We start from the raw sequence: 23,567 nt of genomic DNA, 5'->3' as shown, positions 1-23,567 counted from the left end.
TGCTTCATGATTAGTAACAGCTAGACACAATTTTAATAAGCGCCCATGTCCTGATCTGGAGAAATCCAAAACCATACAAACGTTTAATTGCCTTTTGATTGCACACTGCAAGGTATAATTGAATGGTTTAATGAATAGTTGAATAGGTGTGTGGTCTCACACAGTAAGGACCTATAGAACATCACTCGGATGTGGATGTTGATATATCTGCCGTTATGGAACTATAATCTACATCAGTCACCAGTTAGTGCAGTTGCTCTACTGATCATCTATGTCTGCAAAGCTTGCTGACAAACAAGTCAACCTTTTCATGTAACAGACCTATCATCTCTTCTCTATATCTCTATCTCTTACCTGTGTATCAGACCTGATGTTTATTTTTGTGGTTTTCTAAGCTCTTGTCTATCTCCTGTGTCAGTTGAAGGCCGATAAACTGATTTGTTCATCTCTCTCTCTCTCTCTCTCTCACTCTCTCACTCTCTCTCTCTCACTCACTCACTCACTCACTCACTCACTCACTCACTCACTCACTCACTCACTCACTCACTCACTCACTCACTCACACCTAGGTGTCAGAGCTAGTTTTGTCGTGCTGTTTTTCTAATGTGTTGTTCTCTCTCCTCTCTCTCCCAGGTATCAGGTGTGTCTCCAGGGGAGAGGGAGAGCCAGGCTCCAGGTCTGCTGTTAGCTCCAGGGGTGAGGTGGGGACAGACACCCATCAACCAGCTCACACCCTGGGAGACTGATGAACCTCCTGCCAAACAACAGCACAGAGACTGTGAACCCATAGGTACTGACACACACACACACACACACACACACACATGTATACATGCGTATAAACACACACAATACGCGGCACACACCACACAAACACACACACCTGCACGCAATACTAGTTCTAGCAATCATAGTCTGTATTATAATATTTTCTGATTTTAAACAAATCATCTCTCTGAGGTGCATATTTCACGAGTATAAATGACAATGACAATAATGGGTTAAATTTAGGAGCTGCAGAAGTTGAGAACCTATAGTAGTAAAGTGAACCCAGAATGGCTGTGCTCTGCAGCAGCCAATTTCCCTCTGTTACGCTGCTCTGCTGGCCTCTGCCTCCTGCTCACGGAGAATGGATCTAATTTAAGAACAATACACAATGATACAGCCACTGCACTTGCACCATTGGCACCTTCACGATGAATATACTATAGACACTATGAAAGCTGTATCCAACGATGTATTTAAGAAACGCAATGAATATGGTATACTTCCATAACAAATATCCAGTTTCCACGTTCCTAATACTATAGCGAGCAATGCAATGAATACTGTATATTCAAGTAACACTCATTATATACTGCACTGTGTATACATCAATATAAAGTACAATATGTATTGTATGGTATTATAGCAATGAATCCATGAATACTGTCTACTTCTTGAGTAGTCAGTATTTCCATATCCGTCGTACTGTAGCTCTATGTTACCTACTCGACAAATGATCTGTTAACTAATTGACGCAGTCTCAATAAAGATTTCAAAAATTAACCTGTCACAGCTAAGACGCTGATTGTGTACACACAGAGAAATAATACCTTTTTCATGGAAAATAAGTATTTTAACTCTTGTCAGCTGAGACTGCCAATGTAGGCTTTGCTACTACTAAATATCTAATTTCTCAAAAACATCACTAAGACCTACTTAATGGAAATATATTTTCTGCTGTTTTCTATTTGAGATATGCCTCCGCCATTTCTAAATGTCTAGTTTCTCAAACTAATAAGTAAGTACTCTCTGCTCTTGTCTGTTTGAGAGTCTTTGCCACCACAGTGGCTTTGACCAAAAGCTTTGGCTAGTTTCTGCAACTCATCACTGAGGACAATATTCCTATCGTGTTCCTCTTCTGGAGGTTGGGGTTCAGAGCAGTGCTCTCTGTCCCCAGTGCTCTCTGTCCCCTAAACACCCTGCTGGGAGGGTATAGAGGGACGCGTGTACACACACACACACACACACACACACACACACACACACACACACACACACACACACACACACACACACACACACACACACACACACACACACACACACACACACACACACACACACACACACACACACACACACACACACACACACACACACACACACACACACACACACACACACACACACACACACACACACACACACACACACACACACACACACACACACACACACACACACACACACACACACACACACACACACACACACACACACACACACACACACACACACACACACACACACACACACACACACACACACACACACAGTCCTCAGGGACCCTGCTGTGTGGGGTATAGAGGTGGCTGAATGGTCCATGAAGCCCTGTGGTATTAGTAATGTGGCCAGACGACTGAGACTTTGCCTACAAGCACGGACTGACACACACACACACACACATACACACAGTCTGGTGGCGTAAGAAACAAACACACACCAGCCTCAACCACAGAGTGAGATGTCACCAATGCTGCTGCATATGGCACTCAAACCAAGCGTGTGTGTGTGTGTGTGTGAACGTCTGGCATCCACAATGAAACTAGCTCCGCACTTCACTGAACTGAGTCGCGAGAAACTTCCCCACCAACTGCCAGAGTGAATCAATGGTTTGAATAGGAACTTCTCTGCAGTTGGTTGTTTTAAAGAAGTTTCTGTCTGAAAAAGTTAACTTCTCGCTTGTGAGAAAGAAGGGCTTTGATTTCTGAAGCGTTGCCTCAGTCGGTATGTTAACAATTAGAGGTTGATTGAGCAATTCACCAAATTGAAATAGAATTCTTATAAAAGGACCAAGGAGCACTTACGAAACAACCAATATTTAATGCTCACACATTTAAATGATGGGGTACAAGAGAGCAATCAGGAGAAGGGATCCATTTAATGTTAATGCAATTACATTTCCCTTCTTAAACCTTTCATTAGCTCTGCCGCAAGAGGACTCGCAAATGTGAGTGCATGTTAGCCATCGCTAATGAGTTCAGTCTTGTCACTTCATTATATATTTTAGTCCAAAGACTGATTGTAGTTCAGAAAAATGTACAGGAACGCTTTAATAACTCAAGATGGAGAACAGGGAGGAGAAGATACGTATCAGGCTGTAATCAATTCTGGCACCTCGTTGAAATCCTACTACTCAGGCCAAAACTATAGGGGCATAATAATATTATATCGGATTTTTCTCTCCCTCTCTCTGGTTTTAATCAAGTTTAGGGCTCAAGTTGAGAACAGTAGGAATAAAGTGGTATAGTGCTGAGATAGTTGGCCCGAGGATGGATGACCATAATGTACTGAGATGGTCTCTTCTTCCAGTCTAGCACATTCTCGCTCTCATATGCGTCAGAGTAGAAAATACTGTAAATACATACTTGGCTAGCTACATGGTAAACGGAGCTCATCACTAATACCATGGACTGAAGGTGTTCCCTGTAGGCATACTGTGTATATACACAGAGTGTACACATAATTTAGGACATGTTCCTAATAACATGTTGAGTTGCAGCCTCAATTCGTCGGGGCATGGTGTTGAAGGCGTTTCCACATGGATGCTGGCCCATGTTGACTCAAAACACCAGTCTCAACGTTAGCTAACACAATGTGCCATTGGAAACAGGAGTGATGGTTGTTGATAATGGGACTCTGTATGCCAATGTTGATATTCCATAAAAAATCTGCCATTTCCAGCTACAATAATCATTTACAACATTAACAATGTCTACACTGTATTTCTGATCAATTTTATGTTATTTTAATGTACATTTTTTTTTGCTTTTCTTTCAAAAAAAAGGACCCCAAACTTTTGAACTGTGGTGTATGAAAAGTAATTTGTTGTGCAATTTGTTCAGCTATCTAAAATGATCAAGTAAATGATGAGGTTATGTAATAACAATCCAAACTCTCGCCCTCCTCCCTATCTCTCCCCTACCTTCCCCCTCTCTCTCCCTTCACGCTCTCTTCCTCTCTCTCTTCCTCTCTCTCTTCCTCTCTCTCTTCCTCTCTCTCTTCCTCTCTCTCTTCCTCTCTCTCTTCCTCTCTCTCTTCCTCTCTCTCTTCCTCTCTCTCTTCCTCTCTCTCTTCCTCTCTCTCTTCCTCTCTCTCTTCCTCTCTCTCTTCCTCTCTCTCTTCCTCTCTCTCTTCCTCTCTCTCTTCCTCTCTCTCTTCCTCTCTCTCTTCCTCTCGCTCTTCCTCTCGCTCTTCCTCTCGCTCTTCCTCTCGCTCTTCCTCTCGCTCTTCCTCTCTCTCTCTCCTCTCTCTCTCTTCTCTCCTCTCACCTCTCTCTCTCTCGCCCTCTCTCTCTCCTCCCCCTCTCTCTCTCTCTCTCTCTGCCCTCTCTCTCTCTCTCTCTCTCTCTCTCTCTCTCTCTCTCTCTCTCTGTCTCTCTCTCTGTCTCTGTCTCTGTCTCTCTCTCTGTCTCTCTCTCTGTCTCTCTCTCTGTCTCTCTCTCTCTGCTCTTCCTCTCGCTCTTCCTCTCGCTCTTCCTCTGTCTCCTCTCTCGCTCTTCCTCTCCCTCTCTCTCTCTCTCTTCCTCTCTCTCTCGCCCTCCTCTCTCGCCCTCCTTCTTGCCCTCCTCTCTCTCGCCCTCTCTCTCTCTCTCGCCCTCTCTCTCTCGCCCTCTCTCTCTCTCTCTCTCTCTCTCTTGCCTCCTCCTCTCTCTTGCCCTCCTCTCTCTCTCTTGCCCTCCTCTCTCTCTCTTGCCCTCCTCTCTCTCTTGCCCTCCTCTCTCTCTCTCTCTCTCTCTCTCTCTCTGTCTCTCTCTCTCTCTGTCTCTGTCTCTGTCTCTGTCTCTGTCTCTGTCTCTGTCCCTCTGTCTCTGTCTCTGTCTCTGCTGTCCTCCTCTCTCTGTCTCTGTCTCCTCTCTGTCTCTCTCTCTGTCTCTCTCTCTGTCTCTGTCTCTGTCTCTCTCTCTGTCTCTGTCTCTGTCTCTCTGTCTCTGTCTCTGTCTCTCTGTCTCTGTCTCTCTGTCTCTGTCTCTCTGTCTCTCTGTCTCTCTGTCTCTCTGTCTCTCTGTCTCTCTCTTTGTCTCTCTGTCTCTCTCTTTGTCTCTCTGTCTCTCTCTTTGTCTCTCTCTCTCTCTCTCTCCAGGTCCTCCATGGGTACCATCTGTAGCAGCAGTGACCAAGTCAAGTCTCCTGCCCCACTCCTACCCCCTCCAGCCCCCCTCCTTCAGCCACAGTGTCACTGTCCAGTGCCCTATTATAGGTCTGACTCCCTCCATCCAGTCACCCATGCCCCTCCACCCCCACCCGCTCATGACAGCCCACTTCCAGCTACCCCCGCACTCCACTGCCCACCAACCCCCCGCCATGGTGCTCAAAATGCCCTACCAGCCACCCTATCCCTTGGCCCAGCCCCCTGTCTTCTCCTCGCCCCTCTCTACCCCCTCAGGTGGTCCCAGGGGAGCGCACCCCAACCAACAAAACCACAGAATGATGGGGAACGGTCATCTGACGCATCACCCCCCTCCTCACCACTCTCACCCAACTCACCCTCTCATACAGCCATGCCTGCCTCTAACCAATGGGCAGTTGGCGCGGCTAGTTCCTCCTACTCCAGTAGCCAATCAGGATGGTCCTAGAGGGCCCAATGGGCTGCAGATGCTGAGGACGGTGGGGATGGGAAAGTACGAGTTCACAGACCCAGGACATCCTAAAGGTAAGACAGACCCACTCTGACTGGGCAAGTCTGCAGTCACACACACCAAATGTAACACAGGCCCAATACAACTTTATTCTCTAATTATTTTGTTTTATACTGAGTAGGTTTTCTCAGTGTAGGACTCAGCTTTTCTCTGGGTAGAGTGTGGTTTGTACAGGGAGCAGGTTCTCTGGGTAAAGTGTGGTTTGTACAGGGAGCAACTTCTCTGGGTAGAGTGTGGTTTGTACAGGGAGCAGGTTCTCTGGGTAGAGTGTGGTTTGTACAGGGAGCAGTTTCTCTGGGTAGAGTGTGGTTTGTACAGGGAACAGCTTCTCTGGGTAGAGTGTGGTTTGTACAGGGAGCCGCTTCTCTGGGTAGAGTGTGGTTTGTACAGGGAGCCGCTTCTCTGGGTAGAGTGTGGTTTGTACAGGGAGCCGCTTCTCTGGGTAGAGTGTGGTTTGTACAGGGAGCAGGTTCTCTGGGTAGAGTGTGGTTATCTGGGTAGAGTGTGGTTTGTACAGGGAGCATGTTCTCTGGGTAGAGTGTGGTTTGTACAGGGAGCAGGTTCTCTGGGTAGAGTGTGGTTTGTACAGGGAACAGCTTCTCTGGGTAGAGTGTGGTTTGTTCCAGGGAACAGCTTTTCTGGTTAGTTTATGTTGACAGCACTCTATAAACAACACTACAAACACATCTAACCAGGAGACAGTTAAAACAATACCTGGTACTGGTGCCAAATCTTCACAAAGCTGCACCAAGGTCACAGCTCACACACGCACGCGCACACACCTACACACCTTATTCCATTGTTTTAAATTATCCAGACACGCCTGCAGTCACTTTTTAAGTTTCTTTTAAGCCTGGCAAACTCTTGTTGTCTTTGTGAAGACTGCGAGCTCAGTGGTATGGCGAGCCGTCTCGGGTTTGGCTGCATCTCAAAGCCGTAAATTGTTGTTTGTTAACCTTGGAGTTTGTGATGCAGGGCCAGAGACAGATGTTCTATATTCCCTGACCAATTTTCACATTTAATGAAGCTTTTAATCTAGAGTTTAGATTGGCCTTCCCCCCAACTCATTTAATTTTATTTTATTTTGGGAGTAGATCAATAGAACGTGTGCAAATGAGTTTCCAGATTGATGTAGAAAGCAGTTGTGGCAGTCGGAGCCGAGGCTACCTGAGACACATTTAAATGAGACAGCAGGTGGAATGGAAACACAGACAATTAGAGTGCAGACATATTGAACTGCAGTCCGGCAGCTAATTTCTGCTGCGTCTCCTGTTCGCCTAGATGCTTGCCGGGTTTTGTAATGGGTATAGTGTTGCTATGCTGTTATGTATTGTATTTAGTCGAATAGCCAAAATGTTGTTTTTGAATTCATACGTTGTGTGTTTCACAATCTATATAATGTAGTATTTATTCCAATAGCCAAAGCTAATCCGAATTGTTTGCAACTACACTAAACCAGAGCTTTCCTACCAAAAGTACTAGTACCAGTAAAATTCTATTTCATAAACGCATGCAGGGGGCTCTGCTTAGAACCATGAGACGTGACGAGATGGAGTACCACTTTATGAAATATTCAGAGGTAGAAATGAGCATACAGATGTCACTGTGGTAGGAAAGGCACAGGAATAGCAGAGTTCCATTCAGAGCAGCAGCACAGTAGCAGGTGTCAAATCGGAGCAGAGGGTTCTTGAAAACCTTGATTTGCGCACAGGGTCGAGTGCACTTTTGATACTAATATGACTGCACTGTCTAGATTCCCTTCACTCTTACCCCTGACTATTTTCATAGATTAGTGTTTCGAGATGTCTAGAATGTTTGAGCTGCCAGTAAGGTCATAGTCTGGATAATAGACTGCTGTATGACCCTGAGAGGGCTTAGCCGAGAATTAGCCAGGCGTCTCGGCAACTTGCTTTTGTCCTCGCGGAGCGGAGAGAGACACCTTCCAGACTATATGAAACACTTAACCTTGCTGCCGTGATAATCAACCAGTCAACCACCACAAACCAGCCTGTCGTGCAGTGCCTGTCTTCATAACATTTTGACGCCACCTCCTGCTGTACTCCCCCTATCTCTTGCTCATTCCTATTGTGTTCTCCACCCTCTCTCTACCCCCCCCCCCCCTCTTTCTCTTGGTCTCCTGCTGTGCTCCATCTCTTTCTCTTCCTCTCTCTTGCGCTCAGGGAACAGATATCCCCTCAGGTCACTAAACATCAGTGGCCATCAGGAAGTGATGGGAGGGGACAGGAGGGGTACAGGGGGAGCAGGTAGCTGACTCGTGGTGGCTATTCAGCAGCTTGATGGTCTGAGGGTAGAAGCTATTGGCAAGTCTGTTAGTTTTTGCCATGATGCTACTGTACTGCCCACGTCTGAGTGATGGAAGCATGGAAAACAGGCCGTGGCTCGGGTGGCTGAGTTCTCTGATGATCTTCTGGGCCTTTCTGCGACATAGACTAGTGGTTAGAGCATTGGACTTGTAACCGGAAGGTTGCAAGTTCAAACCCCCGAGTTGACAAGGTACAAATCTGTCGTTCTGCCCCTGAACAGGCAGTTAACCCACTGTTCCTAGGCCGTCATTGAAAATAAGAATTTGTTCTTAACTGACTTGCCTGGTTAAATAAAGGTCAAATAAATAAAAAAAATCTGGTGCTGTAGGTGTCCTGAAGGGAAGGCGGTGTGCACCCAGTGGTGCGTTCTGCAGAGCGTACCACTCTCTGTAGCGCCTTGCGGTCAGCGGCGGTGGTGTTGCCGTGCCTTGCTCAAATCAATCAAATGTTACGTCACATGCTTGGTAAACAACATGTGTAGACTAACAGTGGAATGCTTGCTTACGGGGCTGTCCCAACAATGCAGAGAGAAGAAAAAGAAAAACAATTGAAAAATAATTGCATGAGGAATAAGTAACGGTAACTTGGCTATATACACAGGGCATCAGTACTTAGTCAATGTTTTGGGGTACGAGGTAATTGAGGTAGGTATGTACATATAGGTAGCGATGCAGCCCGACAGTATGCTCTCGATGGTGCTCCTGTAGAACACTGTGGCTGGTCGAATTTCTACAGCCTCGTGCCTTTTTCACCGCGGTGTCTGTGTGGTTTGACCATTTCAGTTCCTCAGATGTGTACGACGAGGTTCTTGATGTTTTTGACCATCTCCACGGCCCCGTTGATGAGGATGGGGGCTGTGCCCAGCCTGTTTCCTCATGAAGTCCACCGTAGTGCTGTGGCAAGGTTACTCCTCCAACATTGGGGAATAGGCTGGGCTGGGCTCAGAAGCCAGATGGTAGAAGTATTCTCTAAGCAATGGTCCAGGGTTATTTTTCATCCCTGATAGTTAAGGTTAGGATTGGGGGAAGGTAATCTGGTCTTAGATCTGTGGTTAGGGGGGACTTTTACCATTCCTAACATGCACAAAAACACGCTGTGTTTCATTTGACTGACAGATATGAATGTCCTTGCCTTAAGAAAAATCAGAATTATCTGCTTGGTTCTGTGACTATTAAATCAGTTATCAGTCATATTTTAGCACCCACTTTGGCACAGACCTCTTGGTTTCAACAACACTCCTACGGTGTGCACTTCTTCTGTGTGCAGTGAGGGCTTGGGTATTCAGTGGGGGCTTGGGTATTCAGTGAGGGCTTGGGTATTCAGTGGGGGCTTGGGTATTCAGTGGGGGCTTGGGTATTCAGTGGGGGCTTGGGTATTCAGTGGGGGCTTGGGTATTCAGTGGGGGCTTGGGTATTCAGTGGGGGCTTGGGTATTCAGTGGGGGCTTGGGTATTCAGTGAGGGCTTGGGTATTCAGTGGGGCTTGGGTATTCAGTGGGGCTTGGGTATTCAGTGAGGGCTTGGGTATTCAGTGGGGGCTTGGGTATTCAGTGGGGGCTTGGGTATTCAGTGGGGGCTTGGGTATTCAGTGAGGGCTTGGGTATTCAGTGAGGGCTTGGGTATTCAGTGAGGGCTTGGGTATTCAGTGAGGGCTTGGGTATTCAGTGAGGGCTTGGGTATTCAGTGAGGGCTTGGGTATTCAGTGAGGGCTTGGGTATTCAGTGAGGGCTTGGAGATTGAGAGGCAGTCTTTGTTACGGGTCTCTTTTATGATAGTATTCCACCAGCTCAGAGGAAGGATTTTTACATTATTTCAGAGTGCTTCAAATTCACTGTAAAAAGAGTAAGCTGATTTGAATGGCTCTCAGTAGGATCTCGACACTTTAAGTGTTGGTGTGATTAGGATCCCAGTGAGTTGAGCCGTGTGTGTGTGTGAGACCTTTCATGACCTTTCAGTGGCCACCTCATCAACCGTCAGAGGCTTAATTGTTCATCTTTGTTTCACTTATTCTTTTTCAGTCTGGTGGAGAGAGGGTGGAGAAAGTAAAAACGAGAGACACATGCAGAGAGGGAGAGAAAGAGACACAGAGAGAGAGAGAGTCAGAAACAGAAAGGGAAACAGAACGAGAGACGGTAACATCTTTAACCAAATCCTCCTGGTCTGTCTGGCTTCTCCAGGATGCCTGATGGTTGTTGAAGGTATAAGCTGATGACTGGGGTGTTATCTAGCTGTCATCCTCCTGTGTATGTATTAACCCCACCATGACAGGTCTGAATGGCAAATAGAGGTGAGATCCTCTCCGATCGCCCACGGACACAGCTATACAGACAGCTATGGATTTCAGATTAAAAACTAAGCACACGCACTTAGGAGGCTAACACTGAGCACATACTGTAGCTAGCGCACGGACTCACACACACACATACGCGCACACACACACACACACTAGTACACGCTGTAGCACAGACACACACACACACTGTGCTTTATACTTATATATATATAAAAGATAATAAGGCTGAGCAGATTGGATGGTATAGACTGAGAAGGTGCAATTTTATATTCAGCTGTCTCAGGAAAACAAGCAATCTGGACTTAAGTCCCCCTCTTTCACTCTCTCTGTCTCTTTCTTGCTCTCTCTCTCTCTCGTACTAATCCATTCTTACTTCAGATTTCCCCTGTCACTCTCCTAATCGTGGCGTTCCCAGCTGAAAACAGGCCATTAAAAGACTGACTTACACCGCTGGCCCCAGCAGAGCAGAGGAGAGGAGAGAGGGAGGGATGGAGGAGGAGAGCTGGTGACAGGTATAGTGAGGGAGGAAAAAGAGGAGGAGGAGGACATTGGGGAGTGGGTGTCAGATAGAGAAGCATAGTACTAGGTTGAGTGGGAGAGGAAATGAGGAGGGAGGAGAAGAGTGGATGTAGCACATATTGGACTCCTGCATAGGTCAGTTTTTTGGAGCCACACCCGCCCAGCACCGGCCACATCAATTCCAGGTCCCACCCGATACCCGACACCATTACAGATTCCTCTCTGCAGCCCGACCTCACATGCATAGAATTGTTCTGAGAGCCGATCCGTTACCGACCAAATAAGGTCAATCGATCATGTCTTTTATAAAGCCTTTTTTTTTTTTTTTACATCATCAGTTGTCAGAGTGCTTATACAGATACCCAGTCTAAAACCCCAAAGAGCAAGCCATGCAGATGTTGAAGCACAGTGGCTAGGGAAAACCATTCCTCTTCTGGCTGTGCCGGGTGGAGATTATGAAAGTACATGGCCATTAAGGCCAGATCGTTCATCAAGACCTTCAAACGTTTCTAGATGACCTGCAGGGTCAGATAATGATCACAGTGGTTATGGAGGATGCAGTAGTTCAGCACCTCAGTAAATGTAAATGTCAGTTGGCTTTTAATAGCCGAGCATTCAGAGGTCGCCGAGGCATTCAGAGGTCGAGACTGCAGGTCGGGTAGCGTGGGAGAGGAAGAGAGAGAAAAAGAGCGGTTACAACAGCAGATCCGGGACAAGGTAGCACGTCCAGTGAACAGGTAAGGGTTCCATGGCCGCAGGCAGAACAGCAGATACTGGATCAGCACGGCTGGATGGACTTGGAACAGAGTTCCATAGCCACAGGTAGATCAAATGATTGAATTGTTTTTATGACTTGAGTAGTAGGCTATTATTCCCCTTCCTTGCAGTAATTAATGTGTCCGCGTGTCTATGCATCATTTGGATAAAAGGAAACCATGCCATGAATTAACAACAGTCTAGTTTCATATTCACACTGCGATGCGGCACATTGACAACTCAAATTACTTTGGAAAAGCAATTCCCTTGTTACGTAATGAAAGCCTATAGCCGACATGACAAGACCTTTACGTTCAATATTGTTTAGGTAATCTAATAGTTTAATGGAATTTTAAATAAACAATTCCCAGAATCGAGTACAGGCTTCAAAAATACATTTATTTAGTAGGCTAATACTTAAACTTTTACCTGACGCATCGGTTTAAACTTTATATGGTCTGCGTATGATCTAAATGATCAAAAGCCTGAATTAACCTACAAATAGGCCTACTTAAACAATAAAGACATAGGCCAAAGCAATTATTTAAAAAAAGTCCATTCATCACTTGAACAAAAGCCTACTTTAATCATGGGCGACGTGGCTGTCTTCCTGCTGTCTGACTGCTGTCTGACTGCTGTCTGACTGCTGTCTTCCTGCTGTCTGACTGCTGTCGTAAACAAATACCTGCTTGCAATTTTTGCAGGCTGTGTCGCCTATCCATCTACCGGATTGCCGTCCTTCTCCACTCCAAAACTGGGGATTTCACTCATGCAGCACCTGTTTCCATGATGGTGTATACCCCCATCATAACCTTTTTATTTTGTATTTCTCAACACAAATAATGGACAGTTCCCTGCTCAACACCCTCTCGCTGTATGTGTGGCTGGTAGCCTACTATGTCTAGATGACCTCTCACAGAATGGAATTCACAACACAACAAGGTCCTGGGTTTGTAAAACAAATATTGTACCTTGATATAAAACGTTTCCAACCAGAAATATAATTGTTTTGAACCGCGAGCCAACCCGCAGGTTGAAATAATTTGTTTAATTCCATCCGCCAGCTGAACCGTGGGTATCCGACCCCATGCAGGACTCTAGCAGGTATAGCACAGTGGGCTAGAGAGGAGGGCAAGGAAGAGACGAATATGTTAAGGAGTGGGTAGTAGGTATAGTACAGTGGCCTCTGGCATAGCAGGAAGTGGACGAGGAAGGGAGAGAGGTAAAGGAAAGCGAGAAGAATGAGGAGTAGAGCAAGGTCTAGTGGCTTCTCTAGCTGGAGGGCCCCTGTCTGTCTCTCCCTCTCTCTCTCTCTCTCTCTCTCTCTCTCTCTCTCTCTCTCTCTCTCTCTCTCTCTCTCTCTCTCTCTCTCTCTCTCTCTCTCTCTCTCTCTCTCTCTCTCTCTCTCTCTCTCTCGCTGTGTGTCTGTCTCTCCCTCTGTCTCCTTCTCTCTCTCTTGCTGTGTGTCTGTCTCTCCCTCTGTCTCCTTCTCTCTCTCTTGCTGTGTCTCTCTCTCCCACGTTGTCACACTGGCCGTGTGACTGTGCCCCACTCCCCGTCTCTCTCTCTCTCTCTCTCTCTCTCTCTTGCTGTGTCTCTCTCTCCACGTTGTCACACTGGCCGTGTGACTGTGCCCCACTCCCCGTCTATGTCTCTCTCTCTCTCTCTCTCTCTCTCTCTCTCTTGCTGTGTGTCTCTCTCTCTCTCTCTCTCTCTCTTGCTGTGTGTCTCTCTCTCTCTCTCTCTCTCTCTCTCGCTGTGTCTCTGTCTCTCCCTCTGTCTCCTCCCTCTCTCTCTCCCTCTCTCTCTTGCTGTGTCTCTCTCTCCCACGTTGTCACACTGGCCGTGTGACTCTCTCTCTCTCTCTCTCTCTCTCTCTCTCTCTCTCTGTCTCTCTCTCTCTCTCTCTCTCCACGTTGTCACACTGGCCGTGTGACTGTGCCCCCTCCCCCCGTCTGTCTCCCTCCCTCCATTTCTCTCTCTCCCGTCCATCTCTCTCTCTCTCTCTCTCTCTCTCTCTCTCTCTCTCTCTCTCTCTCTCTCTCTCTCTCTCTCTCTCTCTCTCTCTCTCTCTCTCTCTCTCTCTCTCTCTCTCTCTCTCTCTCTCTCTCTCTCTCTCTCTCGCTGTGTGTCTGTCTCTCCCTCTGTCTCCTTCTCTCTCTCTTGCTGTGTGTCTGTCTCTCCCTCTGTCTCCTTCTCTCTCTCTTGCTGTGTCTCTCTCTCCCACGTTGTCACACTGGCCGTGTGACTGTGCCCCACTCCCCCGTCTCTCTCTCTCTCTCTCTCTCTCTCTCTTGCTGTGTCTCTCTCTCCCACGTTGTCACACTGGCCGTGTGACTGTGCCCCACTCCCCCCGTCTATGTCTCTCTCTCTCTCTCTCTCTCTCTCTCTCTCTCTTGCTGTGTGTCTCTCTCTCTCTCTCTCTCTCTTGCTGTGTGTCTCTCTCTCTCTCTCTCTCTCTCTCGCTGTGTCTCTGTCTCTCCCTCTGTCTCCTCCTCTCTCTCTCTCCCTCTCTCTCTTGCTGTGTCTCTCTCTCCCACGTTGTCACACTGGCCGTGTGACTGTGCCCCACTCCCCCCGTCTCTCTCTCTCTCTCTCTCTCTCTCTCTCTCTCTCTCTCTCTCTCTCTCTCTCTCTCTCTCTCTCTCTCTCTCTCTCTCTCTCTCTCTCTCTCTCTCTCTCTCTCTCTCTCTCTCTCTCTCTCTCTCTCTCTCTCTCTCTCTCCCACGTTGTCACACTGGCCGTGTGACTGTGCCCCACTCCCCCCGTCTGTCTCCCTCCCTCCATTTCTCTCTCACTCCGTCCATCTCTCTCTCTCTCCCCCCCTTCATCCTACTCTGTAAGACTGGCCATGTGGCTATGCTGCAGCTGCTGAGCATTATCTTGAAATGTGTGTGTGTGTGATTAATGAATGCTGTGCAGCGTTGCTGTGCATGGAGGAGGAGCTAGACAACCAAGTATTTGTCTTGATGACCTATGACCCAGCTCTATATGAACTGTATTAGGGGATAATGTATGGGACTCATGGTAAGGCCCCTCTCCATTAAAATACAATAGCGAGGGAGGGAGAGAAAGAACAAACAAGGAGGGAGAGAGAGAAGGGGGGAGAACCCCTCCTTTCTGTCTCCCTCTCATCCCTCGCCCCACTCTTCCACCCTGGAGTGAGAAGGAGCGATGCATAGTGTATAAACAGAAGAAAACTTATTGGAAGTTAGAGAGGTAGGAGAAGGGAGGTAGGGATGAGCTAGTCCTCAGTAGTGCCCTCCCGCATGGGCTCCTAAATAAGTTTGAGCCAATATCATGAATATATGCCCGCTGTTTGAGTTCATGTACCAAGGTTGCTCCAGAAATGTCTACCTTATTATCACCAAGGCGTATTATTCATTTGACAGAGGTAGTTGGTGAACATAATTGTGTTTTCTAGTACAAGGGTTGTCGTGTCTTTACTATCATTAAATTGAAGACTTATCAAAGATTCTCTGTAATTAGTATTACGCGATCAACTGATTAATCATGTAACCGTAATTAACTGGGAAGTCGGGGGCACAGAGGAAAAATATTCAGATAAGTTATCATTTCCTAAAATAACTTTTCAGATATTTTATCTGATCAATTAGTCTTCTAATTGATTAATTAATTATTTGCCTCACGTTAGGTTCATTCCAAACGTCGTAAATTGTTGGTTATCTGCGCAAACCCAGTCTTTACTGAGTCATCCATACATCAATTGTCTTAAATCATTTATTTATTACTTACTAAGTAATTCACAGAAATGCATAAACAAACAAACAAAGTAAATGTGGTTACAAGAAATGATAGGGGAATGTGCACTAGTGGGCTAAACCGACATGGCGGCTTGTTAGACAAAAGGGGAAGTGGGGGTCGACTAAGAAGTCACTACAGAGTGATAATTATAACAATTGAAATGCTAATCCTTTGCACATGAACGATCACTCATTCGGGAACAATTGCAATCAATATATATATTTACGCTCAGTGTGTCGTCTTGATCGCTGGTGAAAAGTTGTTTCTTTTGTAGAATTGTCCGTCTCTCTCCCTCTCTCTCTCTGTCGTGGTTATAGTGGATAGTGCAGAGTGACATTCATTAGTTTCATTATAGAATGGATGTTTCGGCGGTTGTCGTTCTTCGCGTTCAATGATACCGAATTCCTAGCTGCAGACTAGTAATTAATATCAAAGACTTGTTCTTATTCTGTCGGTATCGATAAGAGTTTAACCACGTGGTATGGTTAAAATATTCAGCAATGGTCTATAACGTTTGTCCTCTCCTAATGGAGAAAAACATGGTCAGGTGATCATTTCTGGTGATAAGTTGGGTTTTATTCGGAATTGCAGAAAAGGGGCTGTCCCAGGATGCCTGACCCTAACTGGGCTCAGGGGCGGTTCTCTGATTTAGTTCAAATCAAAAGGGAATTGTATTTTCCTTCATTAAACAGTCCAAAATCATATTACACAATTTTACAAACAGTATCATACTCACTCATTCATCTTATACAACAATTAGATGTAAACCTCATATCTGAGGCTATTATATAAACAGCATTATGGTAATGTGGCCACACCGTCTCCCGTGAGCTTCCTCAAGTTGTAACAAACGGACCAGTTCGTAGCTGGATTCTTCACCGATCTTTTATACTTTCTCCGGAACATGAAATTTGTTCGTACCTCAAGTTCTGTGAGGTGGAAGAAATTCCTTTGTGCTCTATGAAAATTGACTCTGCCTCATATACGGTGGGGCCATGTGGCAGGGTCTTCTCAGGAATTTACGACCTCTCTCTGACCACAGCAGCCTAGTTGAAGGAGGCAAGGGGGAGGCAGGGAGAGGGGATGGGGCTTGCTATACCCAACGAGGGCAACATCATGACAGTTGTGTATACGTTTCTGCCTGTACATGTCACAATATGCTTGTGTAACTAGCTGACTATCTAGACCCCAACGGGCGAACCTACTACGTGAACCATGGTAATGGAGTTAAACATGAGAGATGGGCAAGCAATTGTTCTTCAAGGACGTTCACATTTTCTGACCTTTGACATTGTTGACCTTTGACTCCTGACTACTCTGGTCACCCAGGTTCAAGGAAGTATTTGAGTCTTTAAAAACCTCGCGGCACAATGCCTCTCCCCTATTTGACCTAGATAGTTTGTGTGTATGCATTGATATATAGGCTACGTGTGCCTTTTCAAAAAATGTACTTAGTTCTGTATTATGTCATTCTGCATTATGTTTCATGTTTTATGTGGACTCCAGGAAGAGTAGCTGCTGCTTTTGCAACAGCTAATGGGGATCTTAATAAAATACCAAATACCAAACAACTAGGGTTTTTTCCCCCTGAAAGATAATCCCCCAACACCATTTTTATTAATTTGGTCTTTTTCCACTTCTGCTTCTTCCACAGATGTTGATCAACTCAGCCAGTGAAAAAAAAAAATCTGAAAAAAGATAAACTCCCACCAAAGCCTCAGCCAAATGCTCCTAGCCAGAAATGTGTGTGTGTGTTTAATGAGCGACTTAGACAGCCTGTCATCCTGCATGCCAGTAAAGCTGCTGTGGTGGAATCACAAACTAACTGTTGTTTACTCATCTTTGAGCTCAGGAGGTAAACTGCTACTGATGGGCTCTCGGAAGCCATCTCTTAAAGGGATAGTTCACCCAACAAAATACATTTTCTGACTTTTTTATATATCTCAGAAGTTGGTCAATATTCTACACTGTCTGTTGTTTAGCACCTGAGAAACTGTATTTTTTGGGGAGAAATCTGGGGGACCTTTTATTCCAATAAATGGAAAGGAACCATCTGAAGCTAACAAATCTCGCAAACCCTTTAAGACAGCACCTCCAGTCCTCCGGACCTTTTAACAAGAGGCGAAAAAGGGGTATCCCTTTCCCTTTAAATTACCAGCACTAGCAAACATGACTTGTTCATGTAAATATTGCCTGTCTTATTCCTTCTCAGACACACAAAGATAATAAGTAAACCCCCAAAAAGAAAAGCATTACCACAGTCAACACCTTATGTCCTATGTAAATCAATTATTAACATGTTTAAACATGTTTAACATATTAACACTGTTTGAATAATGATGACGGCACTGATGAAATCAGCAGAGAAGAGGAGAAATGAGTTAGAAGGGATAGGTAGAACAGAAAAGGAAAGGATGGAGGAGAAGGGAGAGGAACGAAGGAGAGCGAGTTGTGAGGAGCAGTATCAGAGGCGAGGCCGGCACTGTCTGGTCCTAGTGTAGCCTAGTAAAACACTAAGGTCTTAACTCAGCCATGCATCTTAATTGCAGACACTACCAGCTCTGGAGCTCAGGGTCCCCAGATGACGACTGATGTGAACTGACTGGAAGATGACCTTTCTAGGCAGGGCGGAGGTGGTGGGAGGTGTTGAGGGGGGCAGTTAAGGCCAGTGGAGCGGACAGAAGCGTTAACCTGGTGTTTGGCATGAGAGGATAGGAGAGTGGAGCGGAGAGACGGTAGTCTGTAGCACATGCTCAGTCTGGGGCAGCAGGTGGCGTAGGACAGGACTGTGGCACGGTATTTGAGCTAAGGTATCTGAGCAGGGGCTGTGTGTGTGTGTGTGTGTGTGTGTGTGTGTGTGTGTGTGTGTGTGTGTGTGTGTGTGTGTGTGTGTGTGTGTCTCTTCTAAGGAGACTTAATTTCATGACTGTTACGACTAAGGGATTTGACAACAAAACAAACACCTCCACAGTGTATCTCCTGCAGCTCCTCTCTCCACCCCGATCTGTTTTCATAAGCCTGAAAAACAATATATATTTTTTACATTTCCAAACCAACAGGGGTGGGGGCTTCTCGAAATTGACCGAGGGTTTAGGAAATGGAGCGTCATGGTCTCCATATCGATTTGTGCAATTTGACTAGCAGGATCCTCTTAAAATAATACCTCAGCTCTCCATCAGAGAGATGTCCTTGCTGAGAAGTGTTTCAGCTTGACGGGTAGGTTCACATTCATCCAGCTACCTATCCATCCGTTTGAATTGCTTTGTCCAAACACACTGACCATGATCAGCATCTTCCTCAACAAGATCTGGAAGGTCTGTTTCCATGACATCATTTTTTTTTCTCATTATTATGTTTCCATGTCCCCAAATGTACACTTCCTTTGAACTCTGTTGTGGAGAGAGGACACACACACACACACGTTGTGAAGAGAGGAGCGTCCATCATTCAGGCTTGCGTTGGGAGAGGGAAGTCGGGCTGGAGGAGAGGACAAAAGGATGTTTCTGGGGGTGAAGAACGTTTTCAGTGTTATCATTTATTCTATCCCAGGCATGTTTACCAAGCGACAGATCACTCGAAAATAAAATTACAAATGTAGGCAGTTTTTATTTTGATTGTACAAATGTGGCGGCGTAAGTATCGAGAGAGACAAGTTTTGCTACTCTGGAAAGTGAAAATATACCGTTTATGGGTCAAGCGATTTCACCTACCTTTATCTAGCTCTGTGTGGGGAATAAATGCAGGCAGTAGTTGGGTATTTGGCCTATTCCGTTGATTATTGAATAGGACTAAGTAAGTAAATAGCCCTAATGTGCGTTTTCATCTGTCGGTGTCATTTACCTTTTGAACAATGTGTGTGAATGAGTGTAGGAACACGAGGATAAGCTCTGAGTAGTAATGTGCGCTTGAGGTATCGGCTTTGCCGGCATTTAAAGCACGCTTCCGGGTATTCCGATCACGATAAAATCGGATTACGTATCAAGTGTTATAAAACGGATCCAGCTACGAATAGGACGAGACTGAGATAACAGCTCTAGCAGGGCTGTGCTGCGTGTGTTGGCTACTGTGAGTTTGAGGGAGTGACACAGGGAGGAGGGGGGAGAGACGAGACAGCAACCAACCAAGCCGACTCGCACTATATTAGACTAAAAGCTGCCATAGATAGATTATTTATCATCTAGTCAGATTACCTAGCGTACCTGTCTTGTCTGCATCAAACCAGGAGAAGCTAGTTAAACTTAGCTATTTAGCTACTATAGCGCATGCATCCTCAATTAGCCTATCTCGTTCGACACATTTACAAACCACAACTCCATTCAGAATATAAAGTAGCATCCTGCCCGTTCGCTCTTGGTCGTTGTAGCCTGTCCTTCTCCTTTAACTTTTAATTCCATAATTTGAATTCCATCTTCCATTGATTAGATCTCGCCTAACATTTGCCCCACGCGGAGGCTCTATGACTGTGGCCTATTGACGCTTTGATGACTTATGATTGGCCAACATCACCAACAAGCTACACTCGCCACTCTTGAGCAGCAGCATCAATTATGCAATTTCTCTCTTACAGCAGCAGTCGCATTCGGATCTGCATGGGTCCTTCCGGACAAGTCCGTTACAATTACACACCCGAGAGATATTGCACAGGGTCGGGTCTCGGGTATCCGGGTAGCGGTGGATCCGTGAAGACATCGAGAAGATTGTGAAGAGAGGAGCGTCCATCATTCTGAACCACCAGATCAATGCCTAGGGACAGACAGGCTTGCCTCTGGAAAGGAGAGGAGGGGAGAGAGGGATGTTTTCTGGGGGTGAAGAAATAAGCGGCAGCAAAGCTGCCCGGGCTCTGTGTGAATCATCACACGCTTGTTGTCGCTGATGTAGGCCCAAGATGAATTGCTCCTTTGAAGCCAAAGCGCAAGTCAAACGTAGTGTGTGATTTCTGTTAGCGCCGCATGTTCGAGGCTGCGAGTTTCACACACAAATCTCAGATGCGCACACGCACACAGAGCGAAAGAGGGAGACCCCCACAAACACTTCTTACCATCACTCCTTCCATCAGGTGTGCCGTGGGTTGTGATGGTACAGTTAAAGGGTAAAGTACGGCCTTATCCCCTCTCACTCAGCCATGCAGTGTTGATGTTGGGTATTTAGAGAGGATCCCCCTGGGGTGTAACACCACCATTTACCCACATGAAACACGTCCATTCACTGTCACTGCACCCAGTAGGATCTTCATTTGATCACCCTGTTGCAGGAGAACTTTCCTGAAATGCAGTAAATGTTTAACTTGTAGTCTGTTTGAGGTTTTAAAAAGGCTTCTGAAGTTTGTAATTTCCACTTAGAAATATCAGACGGACATTGTTTTTAACATAAAATGTAACAACCCCGAAAAAAAATGTCAATTGAATTCAAACCCACATTAGCCATAGCTCAAAAGCATGTTAGCCATAACTCAAAATCCTTTGGCGGTCTGGATAACGTATTATTAGATGAAACGGCTAGAATGGCCCCTTGGCTATGACATTTTTCAAGAATAAAAATGCTGCATGTTCTTCACTGTTTTCCAACTGGGTAAATGGGACATATTTTGCAAAGCTGTTATGTATGCTAGTTTGCAACATTGCAGAAAATGGAAGAATTCTGTTTTGCCGGAAGTGTTTTCTATACACAAAATCGAGTCGATGAAGGCATTAGAGGCCTTCACGGGTCCAAAACCCATTCTGGACCCATTCTGAAATGGACCTGGGGCCTTCCCATCTGGACCCGATATGCATAAATACTTTTTAAAATCTAGAGACCCGTTCTGAACGTACCTGAAGACAACTAGAACCCATTCTGTATGGACCTGGTCGGATCCAGACCCGATCCGAGTGGGAGAGGAGGTGGGGGTGTGCCTAGTACTCGGACAAAACGAGTATCATGAAGGATATGGAGTTTGTTTAGGAATACGATGACAAATATTTTTTGTAATTATCCGTGGTCTGGAGAAGAAAAAAAATCAGCTACTAGCAAGCATCGCTCTTTCACTCACACAGTGTGAAGCGCTGTGTGCTCCAAACAACGATTGGCTAGTTCGGGCGGGATATCAGTTGAGCCTGCTGCAACGATTGGAATAGAACAAGCCATTCTCCATCTGCTCTCATTTCCCCAGACAGACACATGCACGGCTATTTCACTCAGTCACTCGTCTCAGGGTACAAGTCTCCCCTTCTCCAAACATCATGTATGAATCAGAATCCGTAGCTAGTCATTGCTCAAGTTATTTTCTGTAGACTGCTGGGGCCATATGTTTGTTTTTGTCTACTTGGTGTTGTTTAGTAGGCCTACTTTGTCTGTCCGTATAAATATGCCATTGCTGATCACACCTGTCGTTATATCGTGATTCAAGCCCATGCTTCTTGCAAATATTATTTATGCTAATATTTATTATTATCCAGTCATGTTTACAGATCATAAGAAAATAAAATTACGAGGGAGGTAGATTTATTTTAATTGTACAAATGTTGTGTCGGGAGAGAAGTTTTGTTACTCTCAAAGGGAAACAATAATTGGGCAGGAGATTTTACCCTACCTTCATCTAAATCGGAACATAACGATGCACTCTGAGATGCAATCTGAGCAGGGCCTAAAATATTGTTTTTCCTTAAACTTACACCAACAAAACACAACAAAGGTATGAACATGCTTTTTAATGTTGCTAAAACAATACATCTATTGCTATGAAGTAAGAAGTCATGTGGTAAATGACCATTTTTCAGGACCCCGTCTTTCAAAAATAATTTGTAAAAATCCAAATAACTTCACAGCTCTTCATTGTAAAGGGTTTAAACACTGTTTCCCATGTTTGTTCAATGAACCATAAACAGTTAATTAACATGCACCTGTGGAATGGTCGTTACGCTAACAGCTTACAGACGGTAGGCAATTAAGGTCACAGTTATGAAAACTTAGGACACTAAAGAGGCCTTTCTACTGACTGGAAAAACACCAAAAGCAAGATGACCAGGGTCCCTGCTCATCTGTGTGAACGTGCCTTAGGCATGCTGCGAGGCATGAGGACTGCAGATGTGGCCAGGGCAATAAATTGCAATGTCCATACTGTGAGACGCCTAACAACACCTGCACAGGATCGGTACATCCGAACATTACACCCACGGGACAGGTACAGGATGGCAACAACTACTGCCCAAGTTACACCAGGAACGCACAATCCCTCCATCAGTGCGCAGACTGTCCGCAATAGGCTGAGTCTGGACTGAGGGCTTGTAGGCCTGTTGTCTGGTAAGGACCTGCCTTACATCAACGGCAACAATGTCACCTATGGGCACAAACCCACCGTCGCTGAACCAGACAGGACTGGCAAAAAGTGCTCTTCACTGACGAGTCCCGGTTTTATCTTACCAGAGGTGATGGTCAGATTTGCGTTTATCATCGAAGGAATGAACGTTACACTGAGGCCTGTACTCTGGAGCCAGATCGATTTGGAGGTGGAGGGTCCGTCATGGTCTGGGGCGGTGTCACAGCATCATTGGACTGAGCTTGTTGTCATTGCAGATAATCTCAACGCTGTGCGTTACAGGGAAGACATCCTCCTCCCTCATGTGGTACCCTTCCTGCAGGCTCATCCTGACATGACCCTCCAGCATGACAATGCCACCAGCCTTACTGCTCGCTCTGTGCGTGATTTCTTGCAAGACAGGCATGTCAGTGTTCTGCCATGGCCAGCGGAGAGCCCAGATCTCAATCCCATTGAGCACTTCTGGGACCTGTTGGATCGGAGGGTGAGGGCTAGGGCCATTCCCCCCAGAAATGTCTGGGAACTTGCAAGTGCCTGTGGTAACATCTCACAGCAAGAACTGGCAAATCTGGTGCAGTCCATGAGGAGGAGATGCACTGCAGTTCTTAATGCAGCTGATGGCCACACCAGATACTGACTGTTACTTCTGATTTTGACCCCCCCCCCTTTGTTCAGGGACACATTATTCCATTTCTGTTAATCACATGTCTGTGGAACTTGTTCAGTTTGTCTCGGTTGTTGAATCTTTATATGTTAATACACATGTTAAGTTTGCTGAAAATGAACGCAGTTGACAGTGAAAGGATTTTTCTTTTTTTTGCTGAGTTTATATTGTTTAATTTCATTTCAACACTTTTAACCAAAAGATCACAGATGAGTCAAAACATTTCACCTTCCCCTTTAAGGGCGGAAGGTTACCTTGGTAATGCAACCCC

The 23,567-nt window shown here is 45.8% G+C and overlaps 1 protein-coding gene across 3 annotated transcripts in view; it reads left to right on the top strand.

The window, feature by feature from the left end:
* The window catches only part of LOC118398396 (kelch-like protein 29), a 355,602-nt gene that overhangs the window by 193,302 nt on the left and 138,733 nt on the right, over positions 1–23,567 (top strand). For all 3 annotated transcript variants that reach the window (XM_035793685.2, XM_035793683.2, XM_035793684.2), the window contains exons 4-5: positions 634–790; positions 5,128–5,697. In XM_035793685.2, the coding sequence (XP_035649578.1) occupies positions 634–790; positions 5,128–5,697 (727 nt within the window). The remainder of the gene's footprint in view (positions 1–633; positions 791–5,127; positions 5,698–23,567) is intronic.

The sequence above is a fragment of the Oncorhynchus keta genome, chromosome 19, assembly GCF_023373465.1.
Source record: "Oncorhynchus keta strain PuntledgeMale-10-30-2019 chromosome 19, Oket_V2, whole genome shotgun sequence".
NCBI lineage: Eukaryota > Metazoa > Chordata > Actinopteri > Salmoniformes > Salmonidae > Oncorhynchus > Oncorhynchus keta.
Note: the sequence above shows the minus strand (reverse complement) of the source record. Positions and strands in the feature narration are given on the sequence as shown.